The sequence below is a fragment of the Gekko japonicus genome, unplaced genomic scaffold, assembly GCF_001447785.1.
Source record: "Gekko japonicus isolate JY-2015 unplaced genomic scaffold, Gekko_japonicus_V1.1 scaffold856, whole genome shotgun sequence".
Classification (NCBI taxonomy): domain Eukaryota; kingdom Metazoa; phylum Chordata; class Lepidosauria; order Squamata; family Gekkonidae; genus Gekko; species Gekko japonicus.
The window spans coordinates 133979-159339 of record NW_015175998.1 but is presented as its reverse complement, the minus strand read 5'-3'; the positions used below and the strand labels follow the sequence as shown (position 1 = coordinate 159339).

The 25361-nt window shown below is 51.8% G+C and overlaps 1 protein-coding gene across 1 annotated transcript in view; it reads left to right on the top strand.

The window, feature by feature from the left end:
• MYO18B (myosin XVIIIB) overlaps positions 1-25361 on the top strand; it is a 185259-nt gene that overhangs the window by 51424 nt on the left and 108474 nt on the right. Inside the window, exons 16-22 of the mRNA XM_015426416.1 lie at positions 2153-2345; positions 6936-7016; positions 10409-10556; positions 12471-12630; positions 19345-19528; positions 22684-22882; positions 25023-25132. Of these exons, the coding sequence (XP_015281902.1) occupies positions 2153-2345; positions 6936-7016; positions 10409-10556; positions 12471-12630; positions 19345-19528; positions 22684-22882; positions 25023-25132 (1075 nt within the window). The remainder of the gene's footprint in view (positions 1-2152; positions 2346-6935; positions 7017-10408; positions 10557-12470; positions 12631-19344; positions 19529-22683; positions 22883-25022; positions 25133-25361) is intronic.

The following is a 25361-nucleotide window of genomic DNA, read 5'->3' as shown; positions in this document are numbered from 1 at the left end:
TTCTTCTTCTTCTTCTTCTTCTTCTTCTTCTTCTTCTTCTTCTTCTTCTTCTTCTTCTTCTTCTTCTTCTTCTTCTTCTTCTTCTTCTTCTTCTTCTTCTTCCACTGTGCTCCTGGAAACCCAGGAGACACTGGCAGGGTTCCAGAATGAGATTCCTGGAGCAAATCCTCAATCCATGCCTTTCTTGTTCCGGGAACCAGGCAGAGATGCTGCCCTGCCTCCCAGGGATAGAATGTTGTCCCCCTCTGAGTTAGCTGCCACCCTTTGCAGCAAGGGTCTTGGTCTCCCCTCTCAGTTTCAGCCACATACTGCCTTGCATCTGGCTTGTCTCAGTCTGGCCGTCGGAAGCAGGGCCCCAGAATCAAGCAGAGAGGGAGCTGGCCACAGCGACTTACACAGCGGCTCCTTCCAAGCTGCCCTTTCCTGAAATCTCTTGGGGTGCAGAGGCAAAGTGAGTGATGTGCAGCAGAAGCAGGAGGCGGCCATTGGGGCTTTCTGGATGTGGTCTGGGAGCTTCATATCCTGCCCCTGTGCATGTGGAGCAAACCAAGGATTGCCTGAGAGCCAGGGGCTTGGCCTCACACCTGCCTGCCTGCCTGCCGGTCTTCTTTGGGCAGGAGGGAGAGGCTGGAAAGGCCTCAGCTGGGCTTGGTCCCGCCTGGCACCCAAAAGGACAGGGGTGGAACGACTCATTTGACGAGAAGACCTTTCTTGTCTTTCCCAAGCACAGCTTCTAGGGCGGCTGCTTTCATGGGGCAGAAGGACCAAGGGATGCCAGCCTCCAGGTGGGTAAACATGTAATGAACAGACTGGCATACAAGACACTAAATATTTTCAATTATATCAATTATATTATTGATCTCAAGTAAATAACATTATTGTGACAATAAATACAGTTAATGAAAACTACATGAAGTTATTGTGATTATTAAGATACATGAAGTTATTGTGATTGTTTAAGATACATGAAGTTATTGTGATTGTTGAGGAGAACCTCCGGATTGAGCTCCGTTTCGTCTCTTCGTCTGAACAAACCTTCAATAAGGGTTTCAGACAGTCCTATTATTGTCCCATTCTAATCTTTCTAGCCGCGATTCCTGCGTGTCATACAAATATCTTCCAGTAGTATTAATCAATAATTCATTCTCCGTATACACGTTGCATTGGGTGTTCCAAACATTATTGAAGGTTTGTTCGGACGAAGAGATGAAACGGAACTCAATCTGGAGGTTCTCGTCAACAATCACAATAACTTCATGTATCTTAAACAATCACAATAGAAGAAGAAGAAGAAGAGATTGGAGACTTGGAGTCTCAGAGCGGCTTACAAACTCCTTTCCCTTCCCCTCCCCACAACAGACACCCTGTGAGGTGGGTGGGGCTGAGAGAGCTCTGACAGAAACTGCTCTTTCAAGGACAGCTGTGCCAGAGCTTGTGACTGACCCAAGGTCACATCAGCAGGTGCAAGTGGAGGAGTGGGGAATCAAACCCGGTTCTCCCAGATTAGAGTCCGCACACTTAACCACTACACCAAACTGGCTTCATGTATCTTAATAATAACAATAACTTCATTTATTTTTCATTAACTGTATTTATTGTCACAATAATGTTATTTACTGGAGATCAATAATATAACTGATATAATGTTTGAAAATATTTAGTGTATGCCAAGCTGTTCATTACATGTTTAGCCATCTTTGGACTGGATTCTCCACTTTAGTCTTGATTGTTGTATTAGGAGCCTCCAGGTGGGGCCTGGGGATCCCCTGGAATTACGCTCATCTCCAGACTACGGAGATCAGGTCCTCTGGAGGAAAGGGATGCTTTGGATGGTGGGCTCTATTGTGCTGTACTCCACTGAGGTCCCCCTGTTCTCCCCAGGCTCCATCCCCAAATCTCCAGGAGCTTCCCAGCTTGGCTTGGTAGCCCTGCCTTCCCATCCCCCCCCCCCGGTGGCCATGGTGGACCTGGGAACCCCACATGACATGGGGCAGAAGGACCTTTTTTCCTCTCATGCCACTTCCTTGCGTCCTGGAGCTGCTTAACACACACACACACACACACACACCTGGGGAAAATACGCGTCCTTCTTGGTTTCCACAAACTTTCAGACAACTCCCTGGATCCCATACGTCTGCCTGTGTCTCCTCAGGTCCTTCTCCTCCAACCATCTCTCCATGGCCTCCATCATGGTGGTGGACACCCCCGGCTTCTGCAACCCGCGACACCACAGGAAGGAAAGGGCTGCGACGTTTGAAGAGCTCTGCCACAACTATGCTCAAGACCGGCTGCAGATGCTCTTCTACGAGAGAACCTTCGTCTCCACCCTGGAGAGGTACCGGCAGGTGAGGCCCTGCGTCACAGGCTTCTGGCCAAAGGAAGGCTGCGGGGGGGGGGGGATGTTTCGCCCTGGCCTGGGGGCACCTTGCATTAGCACCATTAAAATGCATGTTCACTGGGACAGAAGGAGTGTGGTTTCATTTGTTTTGAAGGGAACAACTCACAAATAACAAATATATGAAAACAGAGCAGCCAAGTCTGGAAACGGAAGCTCTGGAGGAGATTCCAGAGTCCAGGAGCTACTGTTGAAAAGGCCCCATCTCCAGGCACTGGACCCTTTTCCTTCAAAGAGGGAAGGGTATGCAGATGAGCAGGCAGCACTTCCCATCACCTGGTCCCAGACCGGCCAGGGCTCGCAGAAGGTGGCACCGGAGATGAAAGAGCTGGTTTGGTCATAAGAACATCAGAGAAGCCAGTGTTGGATCAGGTGTTGGATCCCCAAGCATCGAGAATAAATCCACGTTTTCAAGAAAAGCAAAATTTATTTCAAAGCGTTGAAGACATACTCAAACACGTTCTTTGTTAGAACTGGGGATACACAGTTAGGGCGAGCATAATAAAGGAAATTCAAACAGATACATATCCAATGAATAATATTCCCGCTGGCGGGCTAATGAAACGGTTGCGCGCCCAGTCCATGGGAACCAGGCAGAACATCAGACAAAACACAGGTGCAGTTCTCATGAGATAGCAATAGGCCAGCATTACAGCATCTTCTCCCCCACACATCCACCAGTAGTTATCTTAGGCATTCCAGCACAGAAGCAGGATAGTGTAAACAAGCTGGGTGCAACAGGGTAAGGATATGTACACAGAGGTCACAGAAAACAGAATGGCAGCTTGCTGACATACTGCCCCCCTTAAAATACACTTAAAACACACCTCCCGGGTCGGGTGGGAGATCTCCCGGGCTGGGCGGGAGACCTCCCGGTTTGTCCGGGAACCTCTTGTGGAAACTACGGATCAGGTAAGGGGCCCGAATATCCCCTTCTTCCACCCATTCGCGGTGCTGGGGACCGAAATCAACCCATTCGATAAGGTACCAGAGTTTACCACGTTTCAATTTACAATCAAGGATATCAGCGATCTCAAAATGTTCATCCCCTTCCAAAATGACAGGTGGAGGAGGAGTAACTGCTGGTCTCCAGGGAGACGGGCCAGGATCCTTCTTCAACAGGCTCATGTGAAAAACAGAATGCAGAGCACGTAAATTCTTAGGCAAAACAACATCAACCGCCACATTATTTATGACTTTACGCACTTTGAATGGACCAATGAACTTCCACCCCAATTTCCTGCTAGGTCGCAGCATCTTAATGTTCTTGGTCGAGACATACACAAGATCCCCAGGTTTCAGATCAAACCCCACCACCCTACCCTTGTCTGCCTGGGTCTTGTAAGCAGCCTTGGCTGCGTCAAGCGTTTGGCATAGCAGAGGCCATGCATTTTGCAAGGACATACACCATGTATCAGCATCCCCCACAGGACGTTGGCCCATCCCCTCCAGGAAAGGGAGGGGGGGCTGTCGTAACCAGAAACAGCTTTATAAGGAGACATGCCCGTGGAGCTATGGACAGTGTTGTTATAACAATATTCAGCAAGAGGCAACAATTCACACCAATCATTTTGTTGATAATTAGTAAAACAACGAAGATATTGCTCCAGGGTCTGATTCACTCGTTCTGTTTGTCCGTCAGTCTCAGGATGATACGCGCTGCTGAGCCCTTGTTCCACCCCTAAAATGGAAAGAAGTTCCCTCCAAAACTTAGAAACAAATTGGGTCCCCCTGTCAGAAATTAATTTAGCAGGTAATTGATGAATTTTCACCACGTGAGACATAAACGATTTCGCCAACCTCTGAGCTGTAGGCAAGGAAGGAAAAGGCACAAAATGAGCTTGCTTAGAAAACAAATCAACAACCACCCAAATAACAGTGTTCCCTTTGCTCACAGGGAGATCAGTAATAAAGTCCATGGACACCACTTCCCAAGGCCTCGATGGAGTAGGGAGTGGTTGCAGAAGACCGGGAGGCTTGCCCCCCCTGGGTTTAGTTAAGGCACAGGTCTGACAGGATCGAACAAAAGTCAATAGGTCTTTGCGCATGTGTGGCCACCAAAACTGTCTGCGGATGAGTTGCAGTGATTTAACAAAACTCCAATGTCCTGCCAGTCTGGAACCATGAGCAGAATCCATCACTTCCCTCCTCATTGAAATAGGCACATACAGTTTGTCCCCAGAATAAATCAGACCTTCTGGGCTACGGACATAATCCGGCAATGCCCGCAGGGAGGCATTATCTTCATCAGTAAAAGCAGAAACATATTTCTGGACCCAGGCCCCCCCCCCACAGGGAAAAGGGAAGGCGAAGTTTCATCAGAGCGCGGAATCGAGCGCGCTTGCGCACGGGTGACCACAGCCCCCCCCAGGTGGGAGGGGGAAAAAACAGAGTCCATGATGATTTCACGCTGACTGTCATGTTGTGGGAGGCGTGAGAGCGCGTCAGCCAGGGAATTAGCCGTCCCAGGGAAATGACGAAGAGTGAATCGAAACTTAGCAAAGAAGTCCGCCCAACGAAGTTGTTTAGCGTTGAGAGAACGGGGGGATTTCAGCATTTCCAGATTTTTATGGTCAGTCCAGACTTCAAATGGCAGTTGCGCCCCCTCCAACCACTGCCTCCAAGTGGAGAGAGCCAGCCGGATAGCCGACGCCTCCTTCTCCCAAATCCCCCAGTTTCGTTCAGCGTCAGAAAACTTTTTAGACACAAATGCGAGGGGGTGTAAACGACCATCTTCCCCTTCTTGCAAAATAGCGGCCCCCATTGCCACATCCGAGGCATCAGTTTGGACAATGAATTTTTTAGTTTCATCAGGGCGCGCTAGCACTGGCTCAGATGTGAACATCAGTTTAAGTTTCTCAAAAGCCTCTGCGCAAGCAGGGGACCATTTAAGCGGGGCGCCTGGTTTCGTAGCATCAAACCCCTTCCCCTTGGTCTTTAGCAAATCAGTCAGAGGAAGGGCAATTTGAGCGAAATTCTGGATGAAATTTCTATAAAAATTGGCGAATCCGAGGAACATTTGCAATTGTTTGCGGGTCCTGGGGGGTTCCCAGTCAAGTACAGCCTGTATTTTAGCAGGGTCCATTTCCACCTTCCCCCCAGAGATGCGATGAGTCCCCCTCCGTGTTAGGTAGGTTTCCCTCAATTCCGCTCATGATCTTGCCAGATTCGGAACGATAGGAGAAAGGGAGTTCTAACAATATGTTGGATCCCCAAGCATCGAGAATAAATCCACGTTTTCAAGAAAAGCAAAATTTATTTCAAAGCGTTGAAGACATACTCAAACACGTTCTTTGTTAGAACTGGGGATACACAGGTAGGGCGAGTATAATAAAGGAAATTCAAACAGATACATATCCAATGAATAATATTCCCGCTGGCGGGCTAATGAAACGGTTGCGCGCCCAGTCCATGGGAACCAGGCAGAACATCAGACAAAACACAGGTGCAGTTCTCATGAGATAGCAATAGGCCAGCATTACAGCATCTTCTCCCCCACACATCCACCAGTAGTTATCTTAGGCATTCCAGCACAGAAGCAGGATAGTGTAAACAAGCCGGGTGCAACAGGGTAAGGATATGTACACAGAGGTCACAGAAAACAGAATGGCAGCTTGCTGACATCAGGCCAGTGGCCCCTCCAGTCCAACACTCTGTGTCACACAGTGGCCACAAAGACCAGGTGCCATCAGGACGTCCAGCAGTGGGGCCAGGACACTAGAAGCCCTCCCAGTGTTGCGCCCCCCCCCAAGCACCAAGAATACAGAGCATCACTGGCCCCAGACAGAGAGTTCCTATCTATACCTTGTGGCTAAGAGCCACTGATGGACCTCTGCTCCAGATGTTTAAGAACATAAGAACATAAGAGAAGCCAATGTTGGATCAGGCCAATGGCCCGTCTAGTCCAACACTCTGTCTGTCACACAGTGGCCACAAAGACCAGGTGCCATCAGGAGGTCCAGCAGTGGGGCCAGGACACTAGAAGCCCTCCCACTGTCGACCCCCCCCCCACAAGCACCAAGAATACAGAGCATCCCTTGCCCCAGACCGAGAGCTCCTATCTACACCTTGTGGCTCATAGCCACTGATGGGTCTCTGCTCCAGATGCTTACCTAATTCCCTCTTGAACCTGTCCATGCTTGTAGCCACCGCCACCCCTTGTGGTCAATGCAGAGTCTTCCACGTAGACTCAAACCAGCCAAGCCAAGAGTGACTCCTTCAAATAAGCATCCGGGCTCCTGCAAACCCCTCTGATTTGAAAGGCTGTCCATTCTTTATGAAGCGTGTTTGACGTTCCCGCAGCAGCCCCGGTGTGCCCGTCTCCGTGGATGACAGGATGCCTGGGGCAGAGAGGATCCTGGCTCTAGAGGAGCTGGCAGCTCAAAGATGCTCCGGAGGGAAACTTTGATCAGGAACCTCCAAAATGTCAGCAAGCAACAGCGGAGATGCAGGAGGGGGGGGGCGGTTTCTTTTAAAGAAACGTGTTCTTTTGTTCTTTCACTCAAATATACACGCAAAGCTTCTCATTAATGTTTTCTAGGAAAATATCGAGATGGCTTTTGATCCGCCTGATCTTTCTCCTGCAAGTACCGTGGCTGTTATGGATAAAAACTCATCCAAGGTAAAAAAAAGAGAGGTTTTTTTTGTTTTTTGGGGGGAATAGAGTGAGGGCAGCTCTTTTGCCATGGTCATGACCTCTTCTAGGGGCAGGAAGGGACGCCTATGTACCCCCCCCCCCGAGGGATGTTGTGTCTTGCACAGGCCAGTGCTGTGTTTGCCGGCAACCCAAGTATTTCCCCTGATGGCAAAGGGAGGGGGGGGGACACAAAATGCTTCCATGCGTTTGTGGCTGGAACAGAACAGTAACTGTGGGCCTGGGAGGCGGGTCCTTTCAGGCTGGGGAAATGGAAAACGCTCTCCAAAAGAGCAAGTGCACCTGCCAGCTGACATTGTCATTCAAGCAGTGCATGCCATGGCTCCCAAAGGGCAACTTCTTTTGCTCAGGAGGAACCCAGACCACTTCCATGTAGGCATTTTGCCCCGGATGGCCAGGTGGACCCCCTTACATGATGTTGTACTCATTCCAAGTCCAACCTGTGGGGCTCTTGTACTTTCCCCTTTGACCAGAGCATACCCCCAACACACTCTCTGTCTCAAAGAGGAATCTGTGGGGTCATTTCAGCTGGAGCATCTTTGTGGGTGGTGTCCCTTGGAGCTAGTCCGGGGAGGTGGTGGAGTGAAGCTCTGCCTTCCAGACAGTGGGGCTGGGCCCAGCGTCCCCCTCTCTGCTGGGGTAGGGGGCTTGTTAAAACGGGCCATCCACAGAGACTCATGGCTTCTGCTGGATTTCCAGACTGTCCTGTGCGATTTTAGGATCCCAGGTGATAGTTCTGCTGAGGCTGGGACGGAGGCTTGGATGGGGATGCTTCTGGAAGTGATTCGTAGGGCTGCCTTGGTTGTCCTCTCCCTCCTTTGAAGGGGACCCCTTGGTTTAATCCCCCAGGGGTGTATCACGGGGCTGGGTGACTTGAAGAGGGCAGGGGGATGTCTAGAGAAAAGTCTGGTGGCAGAGAAGTCGTCGTGAATCTGACCGAGCGTGCCACGTGGGAAGGCTTCTGAGGTGACGGTGGGTGCGCCAAGGACTCTTATTTCGCGGCGACTGTTATGACAGCTAGCTCAGGATCGGCTCAGTTGCTTAAGGTATTTCGACACTTGCTAGCTCCGAGGTCTGAGTCCTTAAATTCTCAGGACCTGATGATGATTAGTTGTGACGCTTCTGCAAAGTTTTTGCTGCTAAAGTACCGCTAGTACATTCTGATTTGAATGCCGTCCGTCATAGAGCTCAAGCAGTCATAGTGCCCGGTGAGCTCCCTGCTCTGTTTATGGATCGTGTTGACTCTGTGGCCATGATGGATGTTGACAGGCTCTTGGGACCGGTGATGGCCACCACTTGTGTTCTGGATCCTTGGCCGCCCTGGTTGCTGGAACTGTGTAAGGATCACATCGGTGAGCCTTTGATGTCCATCATAAATCAGTTGGAGACTTGAGACATGACAAGACAAAGGTGACTGTTGGTTGGGAATGTTAAGGTCTTGGAGGACCTTGGACTTCCCACATTTGATGGGATTCAGTTGACTCTTTTCTTTCTTTCTTTCTTGGCTCAGTTAAGAGTTTGGGGGGTTTAGTGGACTCTGGAGTATTGCTGGAGAAGCAAGTTAACTCTGCAACAAAAGGAATGGTTTCTGCCATCTTCATTGAGCCTGGAAGATGGCTCCTTTCCTTGACCCTGTCTGATCCGGCCATGGTAACCCTGGAGCTAGACTACTGTGATGAACACTACGGGGGGCCTGGCCTCAAAGACAACCAAGAAACTCCAGCTGCTATGGAATGCTGCAGGTTAATCATTATCAGGGACCAGGCAGTTTGCATAGGGCCCCTGTTCTACAGTTGTTCCATTGGTGACCAGTTAGCTGTTGGGGTCAGTCTGAGGTGTTGACTATCTCCCAAATTGTCTAAAGGGCCCCCTCTCCCCTTTATGCCCTGCTGTGAGATCTGCGCACACCTGAAAAGAGTCTGCAGAAGGAGCCACCCTGCAATTAGGTGAGATCAGGAGTTGCCCGTGCCAAGGGGTGCTCTGTTGTGGCTCACACCTTGTGCAGCGGTCTGGCTAGGGTGGGGGCAGAGGCAGCAGGAGACATTTTCTCACCTGAAACAGACACACACGCAGTCCACAGTGGTGTACCGTGATAATCATAAAACAAATGAATGCTATTTGGGGCCCACAAGCAGCACTTATGTGGCCCGAGGGGGGCTGCTGCATGCGGCCTGGTGGTGGCACTGACTGGCAGAGGGGTGACGTAGGTGGGGTCCACTGGGTGACCACAGTGCCTGCATAACCACTGCAAAGATGGGGCAGGCGACTGGAGTTGATGCTCTGCTGGGAAGGAGAGATGGATTTTTCTCAGGGACACAATTGCCCCTTGGTTGCTGGGAAGCAAAGGAGGCCTCCCTGTGAGAGAAGAGAGCTGCTTCAGGAAAGATGTGGGCACCCTTGGAGGGTTAGGGATCCCCCAGAATGACAGCTCATCTCCAGACTGGAGAGAGCAGTTCCCCTGGGGAAAAGGGATGCCTTAGAGCAGGGGTGTCAAACATGCAGGCCAGGGGCCGGATCAGGCCCCCTGCAGGGCTTCCATCAGGCCCGCACTGGAACTGGCCATCTCCTGCTCCCAGTTCTGCTGCTGCTGCAGCATCATAGCTTATTTCGCCAGACTCTCTCAATCACTCAGCCATTTCGTGTTTCCCCCTGGGTCCTAGGCTCAGAACTCTGAGCATGAGGTTTGTGTGGCGAATGTCAATAAATCAAAAGTAGGTTTGCAGCTTACAGAGACACACCTGAACAGCATGCTCAAGATTGCAACAGTTTTGATGCAATAATTCAGAGCAAGAGGTGTCAGACATCAGGCGCTGTTAAATAAACAAAGTATTGCAAGGGTGCTAATGTTTTAGGCATGTTTTTATTTTATGTAAAAAAAAATCTTTGTGTTTGTGTCCTTTATAAAGTTTATATCTCCTTGCTCTCCCAAGGCTCCACCCCCAGATCCCAGCCTGGAGTTTCCCAACCTGGAGCTGGCATCCAAGGCTCCCTCTAAGCTGTGGAGTCTTGCGAGTTGTGAGCGAGCAATTTGGCTACTGCATAAATTAGTTTGCTCTGGAGCCCCATCCTTCCTGAGCGAAGACAAAAATGTATGAGCCGGAGGCTAAGAAACTGTGAGCTGGCTCACACTAACTCAGCTTAGAGGGAACACTGTATGGCAACCCTCCCCCCCCCCCGCACCCACACACACCCTGCCTGTGGCCAGGGGGGGACCTGGCAACCGGGGGTGAGATCCATCTCCCAAGGACTGGTGGGATGTGAGTTTCTCCTGGGCAGGGCATTTCGTGGGAGAGCCGTTGGGAAGCTCCCGCACCTCCTGTGCTGCTCGGCACGGACAGTCTCTCCCCTCCCCCCTGCAGGTCCACGTCTCGGCTGGGGCCCAGGCGGAGGAGCCCAAGGGCCTGCTCTGGGTTCTGGACGAGGAGGCCTTGGTCCACGGCTCAAGCGACAGCACCGCACTCGATCGCCTCTGCTCTTACTTTGTGAAGGAAGGGACACAGGAGGAAGGTAAAATGGAGGGTGGGGCGGGGCGGGGTGGCTGGGCGGAAGGGCTTGGGGGCAGCTTCAAGGGATGAGGCGGTTTCCGTTTCTGGTGGTCAAGCCCGGGGTGTGTCCTGCCAGACTAGACCCCCTTCAACCTCCTAAGAGCATCTTCTCAAATATAACAGGACGGAGCCGTTCCTCGGGAAGTGGAATCAGGGCCTGGTGACCCATGGGCCAATTGCATCCAGGTTGGAGGGCTGGAGCAACACAGTGGAGATGGGGGCTGCCAGTGAAAACTGTCTGGGAACGTCACCAAAATGTGGTCGCCAGGCTACTGCTGGGGGGGCAAGATCTATGGGTCACATCCCCCCTGTGCTGAAAGATCGACACTGGCTGCCTGCCTGTTTCCAGGCGCAATTCAAAGTGCTGGTTCTTACCTTTAAGGCTCTACCTGGTGAGGGGCCAAGATGTACGAAGGGCTGGCTACCCCCTCCCCTATTATCCAGCTGGCCAATTAAGAGTAGCCTTTCGAGCCCTGCTCCCTGGGCCCCCACCTTCAGAGGTGAGCAGCAGCTACAGAACCATAGAACTTCATTTAATAGAATCACAGAACGTTAGAGTTGGAAGGGACCGTGGAGGTCATCTAGTCCAACCCCCGGCACTTTGCAGGAGCATTTCAGCAGTGGCAGTTTGGCTCTAGGGTGCCATCCCCCTTCCCGGCTCACCTGCCACTTGCTGTGCAGCCTGAGGGGCCAGGCCAGAAACATTTCCTTTGACCCAGGCCTTTAACGGAGGGGTTCCCCCGTTCTCAGCTGGTTTTATACCCTGCTTCAGACCTGTGGACAGTTTTATGAATATGATTTTAGTCTGTTGAGTATTGTTCTGTGTTGGCTTTTATGCCCCTGGTTTGTGTTTATGGCTTCTTTCATTAGTGATAATTTTATGTTGTTGCTTTGATGATTTTATGACATTGTTTTTACTCCAGGTGTCTGGAGAGGCAGCCTGTGCATTTTAAAAATACATTGATTCTTACTTTGGCTGCGGGCTGTGGGGGCATTCTGGCGGTGGCGGCGGTTTCTATGCGGGGATGGAAAGAGAGGGTGGTATTTGTCAGACTGGTTCTGTCCCAGACTGCTGGCTCAATGGATTGTTAATACATTAACTGATCGATCAATTAATTACTGTTAATGCATTAATAAATAAATCAAGACAAATTCATTGATAAATCATTCTGAAGTATAACCTCCCCTCCCCTCCAACCCTGCAAACACAGATTTTCTAGAGACGTTTTGCAAATTTTGAACATTCTGCTTTCCTGGTTTTTTAAATTGTGCTTGGGAAAGGGAGGCAGGGTCTGTGGTGGCTCAAGTGGTTAAGACGCTGAGCTGCTGACCAGAAGGCCTGTAGTTCGGCAGTTTAAGACCCGAGGGTCGCATGACGGAGTGAGCTCCCGTCTCTGGCCCCAGCTCCTGCCAACCCAGCAGTTTGAAAGCAAGAAATTGCAAGTTGATAAATAGGTACCGCTTGGGTGGGAAGGGAACAGCGTTCCGTGTGCTTCGGTGTTTAGTCAGGCCAGCCACATGACCATGGAGAAGTCTTCGGACAGCGCTGACTCTTCGGCTTGGAAACGGAGATGAGCACCGCAACCCTAGAGTCGGACTCGACTGGCTTTCGAGCGAGGGAAACCTTTACCTGGAAAAGGGCGGTGGGTGCGGGCTTCACATGTTGCAGGAGGAGATGGCGAATGGAGAATGGCTGGGGGTGGGGAGGGCTGTGGGAAGGCCTCAGAGGTCTACAGAGCCCGCCAGGCCCCTGAACCACTCAAGCAGCCTCCCCGCTTGGTGGGTGCCCGGGCAGCAGGTGCCCCTGGTTCGTGCTGCTTCCTGACTTGCCCCCTGCCGCCTGCTGACCAACCGTGCTGATGCTTCCTCCTTCCAGAGCAGGGATTCCTCCGCAAGTGTGAGCAGCCGCTGCAGTTTGAGATCTCCCACCACCTTGGCCAAGACCCCGTCCGCTACGATGCCACCGGCTGGGTGGCTAAGGCCAAGTGGAACCTCTCAGCAGAGAATGCGATCCAGATTCTGCAGCAGTCCAAAATGTGAGTTTTGCTGGGGCAGAGAGTTCTGTGTCCCAGCTTGGGCCGGGGGGTGGGGAGGGGGGCTGAGCATTGTCTTCGTGTGGGCTGGAAACGGTGGGATACTTAGCAGAGTAAAAAGCAACACAGCACACGCGTGTGATTAGCTTTATAAGGAAACTTTGCTAGAAAACAGGGAAGGGTTACAGAGAGCCAGTTTGGTCTCGTGGTTAAGTGCGCGGACTCTAACCTGGGAGAACCGGGTTTGATTCCCCACTCTTACACTTGCACCTGCTGATGTGATCTTGGGTCAGTCACAAGCTCTGGCACAGCTGTCCTTGAAAAAGAGCTGTTTGTGTCAGAGCTCTCTCAGCCCCATCCACCTCACAGGGTGTCTGTTGTGGGGAGGGGAAGGGAAAGGAGTTTGTAAGCCGCTCTGAGACTCCAAGTGAAGGGCACGGTATAAATCCAATCTCTTCCTCTCTTCTTCGTCTACATGGAATTAGAACAGCAAAGTTATGTCTAGCTTTCTAGTTCTACATCTTGCTAGTTTTGGTTGCTGATCTGAGTGTGGGAACAAAGGAGGCGGAGTTTACCCCCCAACCCCCCACCTTTTGTGTACGTGACAAACAGCATGCACCCCAACCAAGTGATTGATGAGCCAAGCGCAGTTTCCAAACTTATCTCATTAGGAATGATACCTCCCTTTCCCTGGTGGGAAATACACACCTAATTGGTTCTAAACTAACCAGCTAGGGCATAAACAAGACAGGTTAACTCTTTCAAGACAGAAGGGAATGACATTTGCAAACTGAAAACTCCCAACAGAAACTGGCTAAGAAACAGGAAGCAGAGAGCAGGACTAAAGGCTCAGTTCTTCCTCGCAATTGAAGGATGTGAGCTGTGTGGGGTCCCTTTGGGATCTGTGTTGGAACCCGGTGGTGCTTTTCAGCTTGTTAATAAGTGACCTGGAGTTAGCGGTGAGTAGTGAGGTGGCCAAGTTTGCAGGTGACCAGTGTTCCCTCTAGGCTGAGTCAGTGTGAGCTAGCTCACAGTTTTTTAGACTCCAGCTCACAGATTTTTGACTTAGCTCAGGAAGGATGGCTCCAGAGCAAACTAATTTATGCCGTAGCCAAAGTGCTCACTCACAACTTTAATGCCAGGAGCTCAGCAAGTAGAAGTTTTGCTCTCAAGACTCCATAGCTTAGAGGGAATGTTGCAGATGACACCAAATTATTTAGGGTGGTTACCACAAAAACAGATTGTGAAGAGCTCCAGAAGGATCTCTCCAAACTGGGGGGGGGGGGGGTGGGGTGGCTATTAAAATGGCAAATGAGATTCAGTGTGAGATTGACGGCTTGATGAAAGGCAAATTCCATGCTGGCCATGGCTAGAACAGGAATCTAGCATAAAACTGCCGCTGTCGTACGGCCCTTGTACATATATGTAGGGTGAGACCACACTTGGAATAGTGTATTCAGTTCTGGTCATCACAGCTGAAGATATTGTAGAACTTAAAAAGGTGCAGAAAAGAGCAACCAAAACGATCACGGGGCTGGAGCAGCTGCTCTCTGAGGGTCAGTTGAAACACTGAGGGCTGTTTAGCCTAGAAAAAAGGCCAGTAAGGAGAGATTATGCATGGAGTGGGCAGGGAGAAGAAGGAGGAGGAGGAGGAGGAGGAGGAGGAGGACATGGGATTTATACCCCACCCTTCACTACCTGAAGGAGTCTTAGAGCGGCTTACAAACTCCTTTCCCTTCCCCTCCCCACAACAGACACCCCCTGTGAGGTAGGTGGGGCTGAGAGAGTTCTTTCAAGGACTGCCCTTGAGAGAACAGCTCTGAGAGAGCTTGTGACTGACCTAAGGCCACACCAGCAACTGCATGTGGAGGAGTGGGGAATCAAACCCGGTTCTCCCAGATTAGAGTCCACGTTCTTAACCAAACTGGCTGTCAAGAAGCTTTTCTTTGTCTCCCATAATACTAGAACTTGGGAGTCATCCACTGAAGCTGAAGGGTGGGAGATTCAGGGCAGACAAAAGGAAGTCTTTACAGTTAGTTTGTGGAACTTGCTGCCACAGGATGTGGTCATGGCTGCTAACTTGGAAGGCTTTAAAAGGGGAGTCGACAAATTCACAGAAGACAGGGCTATCACAGGCTGTTAGTCGTGACGGACACCTACTACGCCCTCCGGAACCAGAGGTGGTCTGCCTCTTTAAATCCACGGCTGGGGATCACAGAAGTGATGATGATGATGAAGAAGAAGAGATTGGATTTATACCCCATGGCCCTTCACTACCCAAAGGTGTCTCAGAGCGGCTGACAAGCTCCTTTCCCTTCCCCTCCCCACAACAGACACCCCTGTGAGGTAGGCGGGGCTGAGAGAGCTCTGACAGAAACTGCTCTTTTTCAAGGACAGCTCTGAGAGAACTTGTGACTGGCCCAAGGTCATCCAGCCAGGTGCAAGTGGAGGAGGAGCGGGGAATCAAACTCAGTTCTCCCAGATTAGAGTCTGCGCACTTAACCACTACACCAAACTGGCTGTTGTAGGGTAGCCGGGTCCCCCCTGGCCACCGCTGGGGGATGGCAGATGGGGACGGGTTGCCAGTTCCAGGTGGGGAAACTCCTGGAGATTTGGGGGTGGAGTCTGGGGAGGACAGGGGCCCCAGTGGGGTACAGTGCCATGGCGTCCGCCCTGCAAAGCTCCCATTTTCTCCAGGGGGACTGATCTCTGTACTCTGGAGATGAGCGGTAATTCCGGGGGATCTCCAGGTCCCACCTGGAGGCTGGCAACCCTAGGCTGTGGCAGCCTTCCTGCTTGCGGGCTTCCTCGCGGCAGCTGATTGAGCACTGTGTGGCCAGAATGCTGATCCAGCAGGGCTCTTCTTATGTGTCCACGGGGCAGGGTGGCGAGGAGATGAGCCAGCTGGCTGTTTCCCCTTGCTGGCCACGTGACTCCTCTGGCAACGCAGACAGGCACTTACGGCTTGCAAAACATTCCACATGGTGGTCAGCCACGTCACAGCCCTGTGAGGTGGGCTGCTGTCGCTCCCCTCGTAGAGGCAGGCCCAAAGAGTGTGAGCTGGCCGAGACCGCCCGAGGGGCCTGGGGCAGAGATGAACCGCAGGGCTCCAAGTTCTACCAAGGCCTCAGCTGTGGGCCTGCACCCCTGTCGCTCCCCCTGCCTCCCTTGCCCTCCAACTGCCCCTTCTCCTGCTGTGTTCTTGGGCACAGCTTGACCCGGGAACGCACTGGTGCTTGCCCACAGACATGGCTGCCTCACCGCACTGTGGGCACAGCGGCTGTGTTCCGTGATGCCTCTTTCCGCTGTGCATGGCCTTCGTGGGAGGGAAGTGTGGCATCATGGTCCGGAGCACCGATGGATGGTAGCCAGCAGCGACAGGAACCGAGGCCAGCAGGGGACCCCTAGGAGCTGGGCAGTCAGGCCAGCGGACCCCCAGGTGGCAGTTTCTGTGTTGTGGCCCCGCTCCGCAAGCTGCTGGCTTCCTCCTCTGTAGCTGCCCGGCCCCTCCTCCTCCCCCTCCCCCTCCTCCCCATGCAGCGATTATGCGCTTTGTCAATGAGCATTGTTATGCGCCAGGAATAGCATCCCTTCCTTAATGAACAAAGAGCTTTAATTGGAATTGGAACTTGTAAAAGTGTCTCCCTGGGGCTGGAGAGCCAAGTTAATGGGGGGGGGGGGAGCGGCGCTCTTGCTGGAGGCAGGCAGGGCCGTCTGCCGCTCCCCCCCCCTTTTCCACTCATGCCCAGGAGAAGACAATGAGGAAGCTAAAAACCATTTTTAGAGCTGGTCGGGAACCAGCTGGGGGCTGCAAAGTGGAGAGGATGCATTCCGTGCCGCCTTTTGAAGTGCGGCCCTTTGAAAATCGACATGTGACTTATAGAATGTTAAAGAGTTGGAAGGGCCCTTGCAGGTCATCTAGTCCAACCCCCCTGCATTCTGCAGGCGCATAGCCGAAAGAGGGCCCTACAACGTACCCGAGAGATGGTCACCCAGCCTCTGCTTGGAAACGTCCAGCGAAGGAGCATCCACCCCCCCCCCAGGCAGACTGTCCCACTGCTCAGCCACTCTTAGAAACATAGAATGTTAGAGTTGCAAGGGACCTTGCAGGTCATCTAGTCCAACCCCCTGCGCTCTGCAGGAGCAGAGCTTGGGAGGAGCTGCCAAGCCAGCTGATTTTGGTGTCCTTCAGCACCCAGGCGGTTCTGCCCCAGATGGACATGCGGAAGGGGGCCCGTGGCAAAGCGACTCTCTCTGTTTCCCTGAGCCACAGACGGCAAGCACACGATTGCTCCAGCGGAGGGAATTATTCAGGCTCTCCTGCCCCAGGAATCCCTGCCCATGGAAAGCCATTCCAGAAAGCCTTTCTCCTCTCTCGTTTCATGGCCTGCCCTGTGCTTCCACACTCCGGAGCGGAAGAAGGCACCCCATCCTTGTCCTTAGGGCCGTTCCCAGCAGTGGCAGGTGAGGGGGCGGGTTGGCCGGGGCCAGTTTGGTGTAGTGGCTAAGGGTGCGGACTCTAATCTGGGAGAACCGGGTTTGATTCCCCACTCCTCCTCCACTTGCACCTGGCTGGATGACCTTGGGCAAGCCGTAGTTCTGATAAGAGCTGTTCTTGAAAAAGAGCAGTTTCTGTCAGAGCTCTCTCAGTCCCCCCCACCTCACAGGGTGTCTGTTGTGGGGAGGGGAAGGGAGAGGAGATTGTCAGCTGCTCTGAGACACCTTTGGGGAGTGAAGGGCAGGGCATAAATCCAATCTCTTCTTCTTCTTCTCTCACAGCGGTGAGGCAAGCTTGCCCTCACCCTGAAACCTTGGGGCAGGGACTGGTGGGGGAGCCTTCGGCAGCATTGCTGCCAACTGGCTACAGAGGTCAGTGGGGCTGGGAGTCTGACTGCAAGGGGCTATCTCAGCCGCCAGGCAGGGCATGTGCCGTGCCCGCCGTGCCTTGTGGAGGCAGCTCGTGATTCCTGTCAGCAAACCTCTGAGCTGGCATCTCCCCCCCCCCCCCCCACCGGGCTGTTGCCGTGCCCTGCCGCTTCTGCCAAGCCACGGACAAAATCGGCATGGGCTTGTTTCTTATTGCATTTTATGTATTTATTTTATTGCATCTCAGAGCTGAAATGTCATCTAGTCCAACTCCCTGCCAGTGTGGGAACTACAACTCTAACATCCCTGACAAGTAGTTATCCCATCAGTACTTAAAAACCTCCAACAATGAAGAACTGACCACCTCACAATGGAGATGGTTCCTGCGTCAAACATACCTCACCGTTAGGAAGTCCTTCCTCAGATGTAGTCAACACTTCCTTTGCTGTAGTTTATCTCCATTAGTCCAAGTCCTGTCATCCAAGATGACCAAACACGTATCCACCCCATCCTCTGCATGATTGCTGTTTAGGTAGCGGAAGGAGGTGGTCAGACCACCTCTTGAGAGTCTCTCCTCTGATGAAGAGCTTCGTGGTCCTTCAGCCTCTCCTCAGAGGACAGGGTCTCCAAGCCCATCACCAGCTGTGTTGCCCAACTCTGGGCTCCTTCCAGCTGATTGGCGTTGATCCAATCTGACATGACACGTTCTTGAGATAAGGAGGGTCGGCTGGGAAAGTTCTCAGTGCCCTGAGATAACAGTTCTCAGCTCTGAGTCTCTGCAGGGCTCCTTTGATGATCAAGCAATGTCTTCCTTCAAAGATTCCTGGAGACTACCACTACCCGTTATCTTTGTGGTCAGTGGAGTTAGGATGTTGCCATTATTGAAATGGCTTTGTCCTTTAGTTAAGTCATAAACATGTAGGCACCTACATAGATGTCCCTCCAAGGTGTGCTCTCCTCTCTGACATGTGACTCTGCAGGAGGCGGCTTGTATCTTCATTCTTGCTCTCTGAATCATGTGACCAAGATTAATTGACCCTCTAGAGTAGGGGTGGCCAAACTTCTTCAACATATGATCCACATAGAATAAATGTCAGATGTTTAAAAGCTGCATGAGACAAACAAGTATCACACACACGTTTTTATTGCAAAATATGCAAATCTGCTTTTTATCAACATTAAACGAGACTGCCAAAAATAAAAACAGAAGGGGTAAAAAAGCAGATATTGATAATGATATTTATTTGTCGAATGGTATTTGTTTGCTAATGATATGTATTTGTCTAAGAGAGAGAGAGAAAGAGAGAGTGGAAAGAAAGAATGAAAGAAGTGGAAAGAAAGAGAGAAAGAGAGAGAGCCAGAGAACCAAGAAAGCAAATAGACGGGAGGGAGGGGGAAGGGAGGCAGGGAGACAGGGAGGGAGGGAGGGAGGGAGGGAGGGAGGGCGAAAAAGCAGGCCTCCCCTTCACTTCCCCAGCTACCCTACCGGGAGCCGCACAATATGTGTGAAAGAGTCACAGCTGGGCCACCCCTGTTCCAGAGTCTCACCCACTGAGCTTCTCTCTGTGGGCAGCTTTTCAGTTGCTGTCCGTTAGGCAGTCAGAGTGGCAAGAAGATGCCGCCCTCTAGAACATGCCCACTTGCAGGAATGGCTTGCCCGCATGGCACTCTCCTTCTGTGGGGGGAGGCAGAGTTCTGAGCCCGCCTCCTGGCATTTTGCCAGGACTCCGGGTAGCCTCGGAGAGTTGGGAGCGTGCCCCTCTTCCCCAAGAGCTTTCTCGGGGCTTTCTTCCTCTTCTTTGGGTCGGCCTGTGTTGACGGACCTGCCCCGTGTCCCTCCCTTCCGGCCAGAGATGCTCTGAAGAAGTTGTTCCTGCAGCGGTCCAGAATGCCCCTGGTGTGCCGGTCCGTGGCCGGCTTGGACGGAAGCTCCCAGCAGACTCTGCAGCGGGTCGGCAGCGTGAGAAAGACCTTCACGAGCAGCTTTGCAGCAGTGAAGAAGAAATCCGTCTGTGCTCAGATCAAACTCCAGGTGGTAAGTGAAAGGGCCCAGACTGTCACCCCTTTGCTCTGCTGGCCACACCCTTGAAGTCTTTTGGGAGGGCTGTTGCGGTGTGGGGGGTGGCCGAGGCGTTGGGTTTGTGCCGCCTATCTCGAGGGCAGCGGCCCAGGGTCCAGCAGTCAGTAGTGTTCATCCTCCCCATATCTGCCATGAGCCCTTTCAGTGGGTTGCGGCTTGTGTCTTCCTGGCTGGGGACATTCCCAGACAGGCAGGGGGCCATTTTGAATCAAGAGCACAGGGAGATCTGGGGGGGGGGGCGAAGACTTACTCCTTGGCTGAGGAGCTGCTGTTTGCTGTCTTCTACACACCAGTTTCCCCAACAGGGCAAATACTGGCTCCGGGGAGGATTTCAGTCTGGAAAGCAGCACAGGAGGGCTTTCACCCCTCTCCCCATGTGTTCCCTCCAAGCTGAGTTAGTATGAGCTAGCTCACAGTTTTTTAGTCTCCGGCTCACACATTTTTGCCTTAGCTCAGGAAGGATGGCTCCAGAGCAAACAGATTTATGCAGTAGCCAAATTGCTCACTCACAACTTCAGTGCCAGTAGCTCACCAAGTAGAATTTTTGCTCACAAGACTCCACAGCTTAGAGGGAGCATTGTGTTCCCTCTAAGCTGAGTTAGTGTGAGCTGGCTCACAGTTTTTTAGCCTCTGGCTCACACATTCTTGTCTTAGCTCAGGAAGGATGGCTCCAGAGAGCAAAGGAATTTGTGCAGTAGCCAAATTGCTCACTCACAGCTTTAATGCTAGTAGCTCACAAAGTAGACTTTTTGCTCACAGGACTCCACAGCGTGGAGGGAGCATGGCTCCTTAACCCCCCTCCACTTCTGGGAACTGAGTTCCAAGCACAGAATGCTCGATGCACATCTGACCAAAAGGCCTTAAGGCGGATCTGGGGAGGACAGGAGGGTGAGATAGTGTATTGTTAGGCCCTAGGAGAAGGAGATGCAGTCTGGGAAGTCATAGAATCATAGAATGTTAGAGTTGGAAGGGACCTTGCAGGTCGTCCATCCTCCGCTTGAAAACGTCCAGCGAAGGAGCATCCACCACCTCCCGAGGCAGTCTGTCCCACTGCTCAACCACCCTTCCAGTTAGGAATTTTCTCCTGATATTTAGCTGGTATCAACTCCCTTGCAATTCCCACCCATTAGATCTAGTCTTGCAATCCGGAGCAAGAGAGAATAGTTCTGCTCCATCTTTTACATGGATTGCTAATGCAATCTTAGGATGCATTAACAGAAGCCTCGTGTCCAGATCACGGGAGGTGGTAGTTCCGCTCTATTCTGCTATGGTCAGGCCTCACCTGGAGTCCTGTGTCCAGTTTTGGGCACCACATTTTAGGAAGGATGTTGACAAGCTCGAGCGTGTCCAGAAGAGGGCAACCAGGATGGTGAGAGGGTTGGAATCCAAGTCTTATGAGAAAAGGCTGAAAGAGTTGGGTATGTTTAGCCTGGGAAAGAGAAGGCTTAGAGGGGACATAATTGCATTCTTCAAGTATTTGAAGGGCTGTCATGTAGAAGATGGAGCAGATCTATTCTCTCTTGCTCAGGATTGCAAGACTAGATCTAATGGGTGGAAATTACAAGGGAGTCGTTACCGGCTAAATATCAGGAGAAACTTCCTAACTGTAAGAGTGGTTGAGCAGTGGAACAGTCTGCCTCGGGAGGTGGTGGATGCTCCTTTGCTGGATGTTTTCAAGCGGAGGATGGATGACCATCTTTCGGGTATGTTGTAGGTATGTAGGGCTATCTTTCAGCTATGCTCCTGCAGAGTGCAGGGGGTTGGACTAGTTGACCTGCAAGGTCCCTTCCAACTCTAACGTTTTATGATTCTACCCTGCCCTTCATTACCCAAAGGAGTCTCAGAGCGGCTTACAAACTCCTCTCCCTTTCCCTCTCCACAACAGACACCCTGTGAGGGAGGTGGGGCTGAGAGAGCTCTGACAGAAACGGCTCTTTTTCAAGGACAGCTCTTGTAAGAACTGTGGCTTTCCCAAAGTCATCCAGCAGGTGCAAGTGGAGGAGTGGGGAATCAAACCCGGTTCTCCCAGATTAGAGTCCGCGCACCTAACCACTACACCAAAATGGCTTTTTCACACCACCTCCTACTTGGTCCTTTCAACTGGAGGTGCCACGGATTGAACCAGGGACCTTCTGCATGCCACGCACTGGGCCACAGTTCCTCCCCCATGCCTGTCAGTCATTTGGTAGGGAGTGACTCAAAATTCTTGTTCTGTTCAAGGCTGGTCAGATTTTATCCCCAGAAATCAAGAGGAAACACAATGGGGATCAGTGCCTTCCCGTCATGGTTCAAAACATCCTTCCCCCCTTTCTAAATATCCCGAGTGATGCAGAGAACTCAAGAGCTGGAACATAGTTCTGTCCAGGGGTCATTTCGAAGAAAAAGAGGTGCAGGAGCTCATTAGCATAACTCATTAGCATAACTTATTTGCATATGCCACACCCCCTGGCCTCACCGGGAGTGTGTCAGAAGGCAACACCCACTGCTCAGGCTCCACTGGACTGTTTTGGATCGCTAGCTATGGGGGGGGGGACGTGCAGATCTGTCCTCACTATGGAGGGAGAGCTTGTACCTAAAGGTAGGCTGGGCGGGGGACCTCTGCAACTTACCTGGCTGCTTCTTGCTGCTTGTGGCCCAACTGAGGGCTGCTGGGAGCAGGGGTTGGGGCTTGTTGCATGTGCCCGCCCCCTGGGCTCCTTACTGCCGGAGCTCCACTCCTGTGTGCTCCCACCGGAAATGACCCCCGGTTTTGTGACGCTTTGGCTGGTCCTGACGGGAGGCATCTTGTTTTGGAATGTTCCTGTTTTCAGTCAGGAGTCACCACCAGGCAGACTCGTAGTGATCAAGCCGCCAAGGACTGCAAGGTGTTTCTGATCTGTATTCACCCCAGATCTTGCAGAGCAAATGAGCTGAGAGGCTGGACCCTGTCTTGCTTAGCTGCATGATAGCCAGTTGTGGGTTGAAAAGCAATTTCTTGGAAGTTTTTTCCCCCAAAGGCAGAGGCAAGTGCGTCTGAGAAACAGCATGATCCAGTTGAGTTTCTGTGTTAGGAAGATTCAAGCCACAGAAGAAACACAGTTTTCCTTTTGCATTTTCCTCTGCTCCTGCAGGATGCTCTGGCTAACCTCGTGAAGCGATCCCAGATCCATTTTGTCCATTGCCTCATCCCAAGAACGGCTGTGGATGGGATGAAAGAGAAGACGCTGCAGCCTTCCGGGATGCCGGGGGCGACCGGGTGGGACGTCCCAGCCCTGCGAGTCCAGCTTTCTGGGGGGCAGATCCTGGATGCCTTGAGGCTCTACAGAGCAGGTGAGGCAGGCCCACAGGTGGGGAGTTTAATTAAGGGGGGTGGGGGGAAATAGCATTGCTGGGGATCTTGCCCCCTCTAATAGCACTGACCTGACCCGCCCATGGTGCTCTAGGCGCTGTTCGGTGTTCCGTGTTTCTTGCCCAGCAGGGGTACAGTCTATGTTAGGAAGCTGGGATGTTGACTAGAGAGGTGTGGAAATTTGAGGGATGGGTACCGTATGACTAAACTGAGTTCATCGTCCTTTTGTCACATTATGAGAAGACAAGAGTGACTAGAAAGGACAATAATGCTGGGGAAAGTTGTAGACAGCAGGAAAAGAAGAAGACCCAAAACGAGATGGATTGACTCAATCAAGGCCCAAGCAAGGCCGTTAATGCTGGAATGTTTTGGAGGTCATTAATTCACATGTGTGTGTAAACTTCCGTCAAGTTGCAACCAATTTGTGGCTACCCCCATAGGGAGTTTGTGGCAAAATGGTCCTGCTCCGCCCTGCCCTCCTAGGTTTTTCTCAACACTTGGAGGGGCTTTTCTTCCACTCTCAGGTAGCCCACCACCACCACCACCTGACCTTTTGCTGGAATTACCAACTGGGAGGGTCAGGACTCCCAGCTTCCCTTCCATGTTCTGAGGCCTGGCCTGTGTCTCCAGCTGCCCAGCACCTAGTCACTATGGGGACAGTTTACTGCATTGTGTGCCCGTGGAGGAATAGCCACTTTCCAACTGCCTGCCTTCCCCCCGGTGCTCCTTTTAAAATAACATGTTGGAGGTCTATGTGGTATAGAGAACCACTGCCAGCATCAAAAGTTCTAAAGTAGTTATTAAAAATAAAATGTTTACAAGCATCCTTTTAGCACAGCAGCAGACTGAGCAAGGGATACAAAAGAAATAGGTAAGAACACAATCCTCTGTCCCTTTCGCTATACATGCCCTATTAGATGTTAAAATATAGGACAGGCTCCTTTAGCTCAGGAAGTTACAGATGTCTACAGAGTTACCATTACTGTAAAGCTTGCTTCAGCTCTTTCGGTGAGCACATGGTCAATGGCTACCTTGTCAGTGGAGAGGACTGTGTACTCTCATGGAATCAGCACCCCAGGAAAAAAGCCCTCCGTTCTGCTGCAAGGAGCTTTTATCACCTCTCTTTCCCCCACCCCTTACAAGGTCAGGCCAAATCAAAGAGGCTTTTCCTGGAGCTCTCCAGGAATCTCCTTCCTGAAGACTCTCTAGCATTTAGCACCTCCAAATCTCTGTTCCCTGCTTGGGGAAGGGGGAGAGCTTGACCCACCCATTATCTATTAGCATTTGTATGAAGGTAAGCTGGAAAACAGTTGGACTGACTTCCCTCCTGTCCAACCTGTTCTCTGGCCAGAGGGGGAAAAAAACTTTAAAAATGCATTGTAGAAGTTTTGCTCATTTCAAACCTACCAGGAAAAAAAATGCATTTCTTCAGAGTTTTCAAGGCAAGTAATTCAGCAAAGGCGGTTTCCCATTGCCTTCCTCTACAAACTCTTCCTTGTGGTCTCCCATCCAAGTACCGACCCTGCTTAGCTTCTGAGATCTTCATACCTTGATATGGCTTCCAGGCAATGTAACAATGTGACATAGTGGTTAGAGTTCATGTAGCATGATATAGAGGAGAGAGTGTTCGACTAGGTCCTGGAAAGACCGGGTTCAAATCTCCACTCTCCCATGAAAGCTTGTAACCTTCAGCCAGTCACAGACTCTCCTACCTCCCAGGATTGTTGTGAGCATAAAATGGTCAAGAGGTAAGCTGCTTTGTGTCCCCACTGTAGAAGGGGGGTCTTTTTTGGTTGGGGCAGAGCTCTCCCTGCTCTGTGAGGTGAATTCTTTGGAGACCGTGAAGATGACTGCCTTCGGCTACTCACTTAGAGAGACTTGCTGTGTTTGTGGCATCTTGGCCTCTGCTTGGAGCCTGCAGCAGTCTTGCTGACATTGGGGCTGTGTGTGTGTGTGTGTGTGTGATAATCTGCTTCTTTGGGCGGGCTGCAGAAGGGTGGACTGGATGGCCCTGAGATGGGTGGTCCCTTGGCGCTCTCTGAGCCTCCACCATTAACGGAGCCATAGGAAGGGGCCAGCCCATGGCCAAGTCTGACGAGTGACCTTTCTTGCATCTTGCAGGGTACGCAGATCGGATGGCGCTGACTCAGTTCCGGCGCCGCTTCCAGATCCTCGCGCAGCCAGTGATGAAAAAATACACCTCTGCCTATGAGACGACAGATGAGGATAAGGTGGGTGAGGAGGCTGCCTTAGGGGGTGGGGTGGGCGAGGCTTTCCAAAGGACAGCCACTTAGACAAGAGCTCTGGTTTGGCATGGTGAGCCTCCGGTGGGTGAAGGTTCCGCAGCAGCTTTTCTGCAGTTTTGGATTTGGGGAGTCCTGCATATTCTGGCTGCAGATGTGCCTTCCTCAGCTGGACCGGCAGGGACCTCCAAAGAGGGGGATCATAAAATGGCCTTGA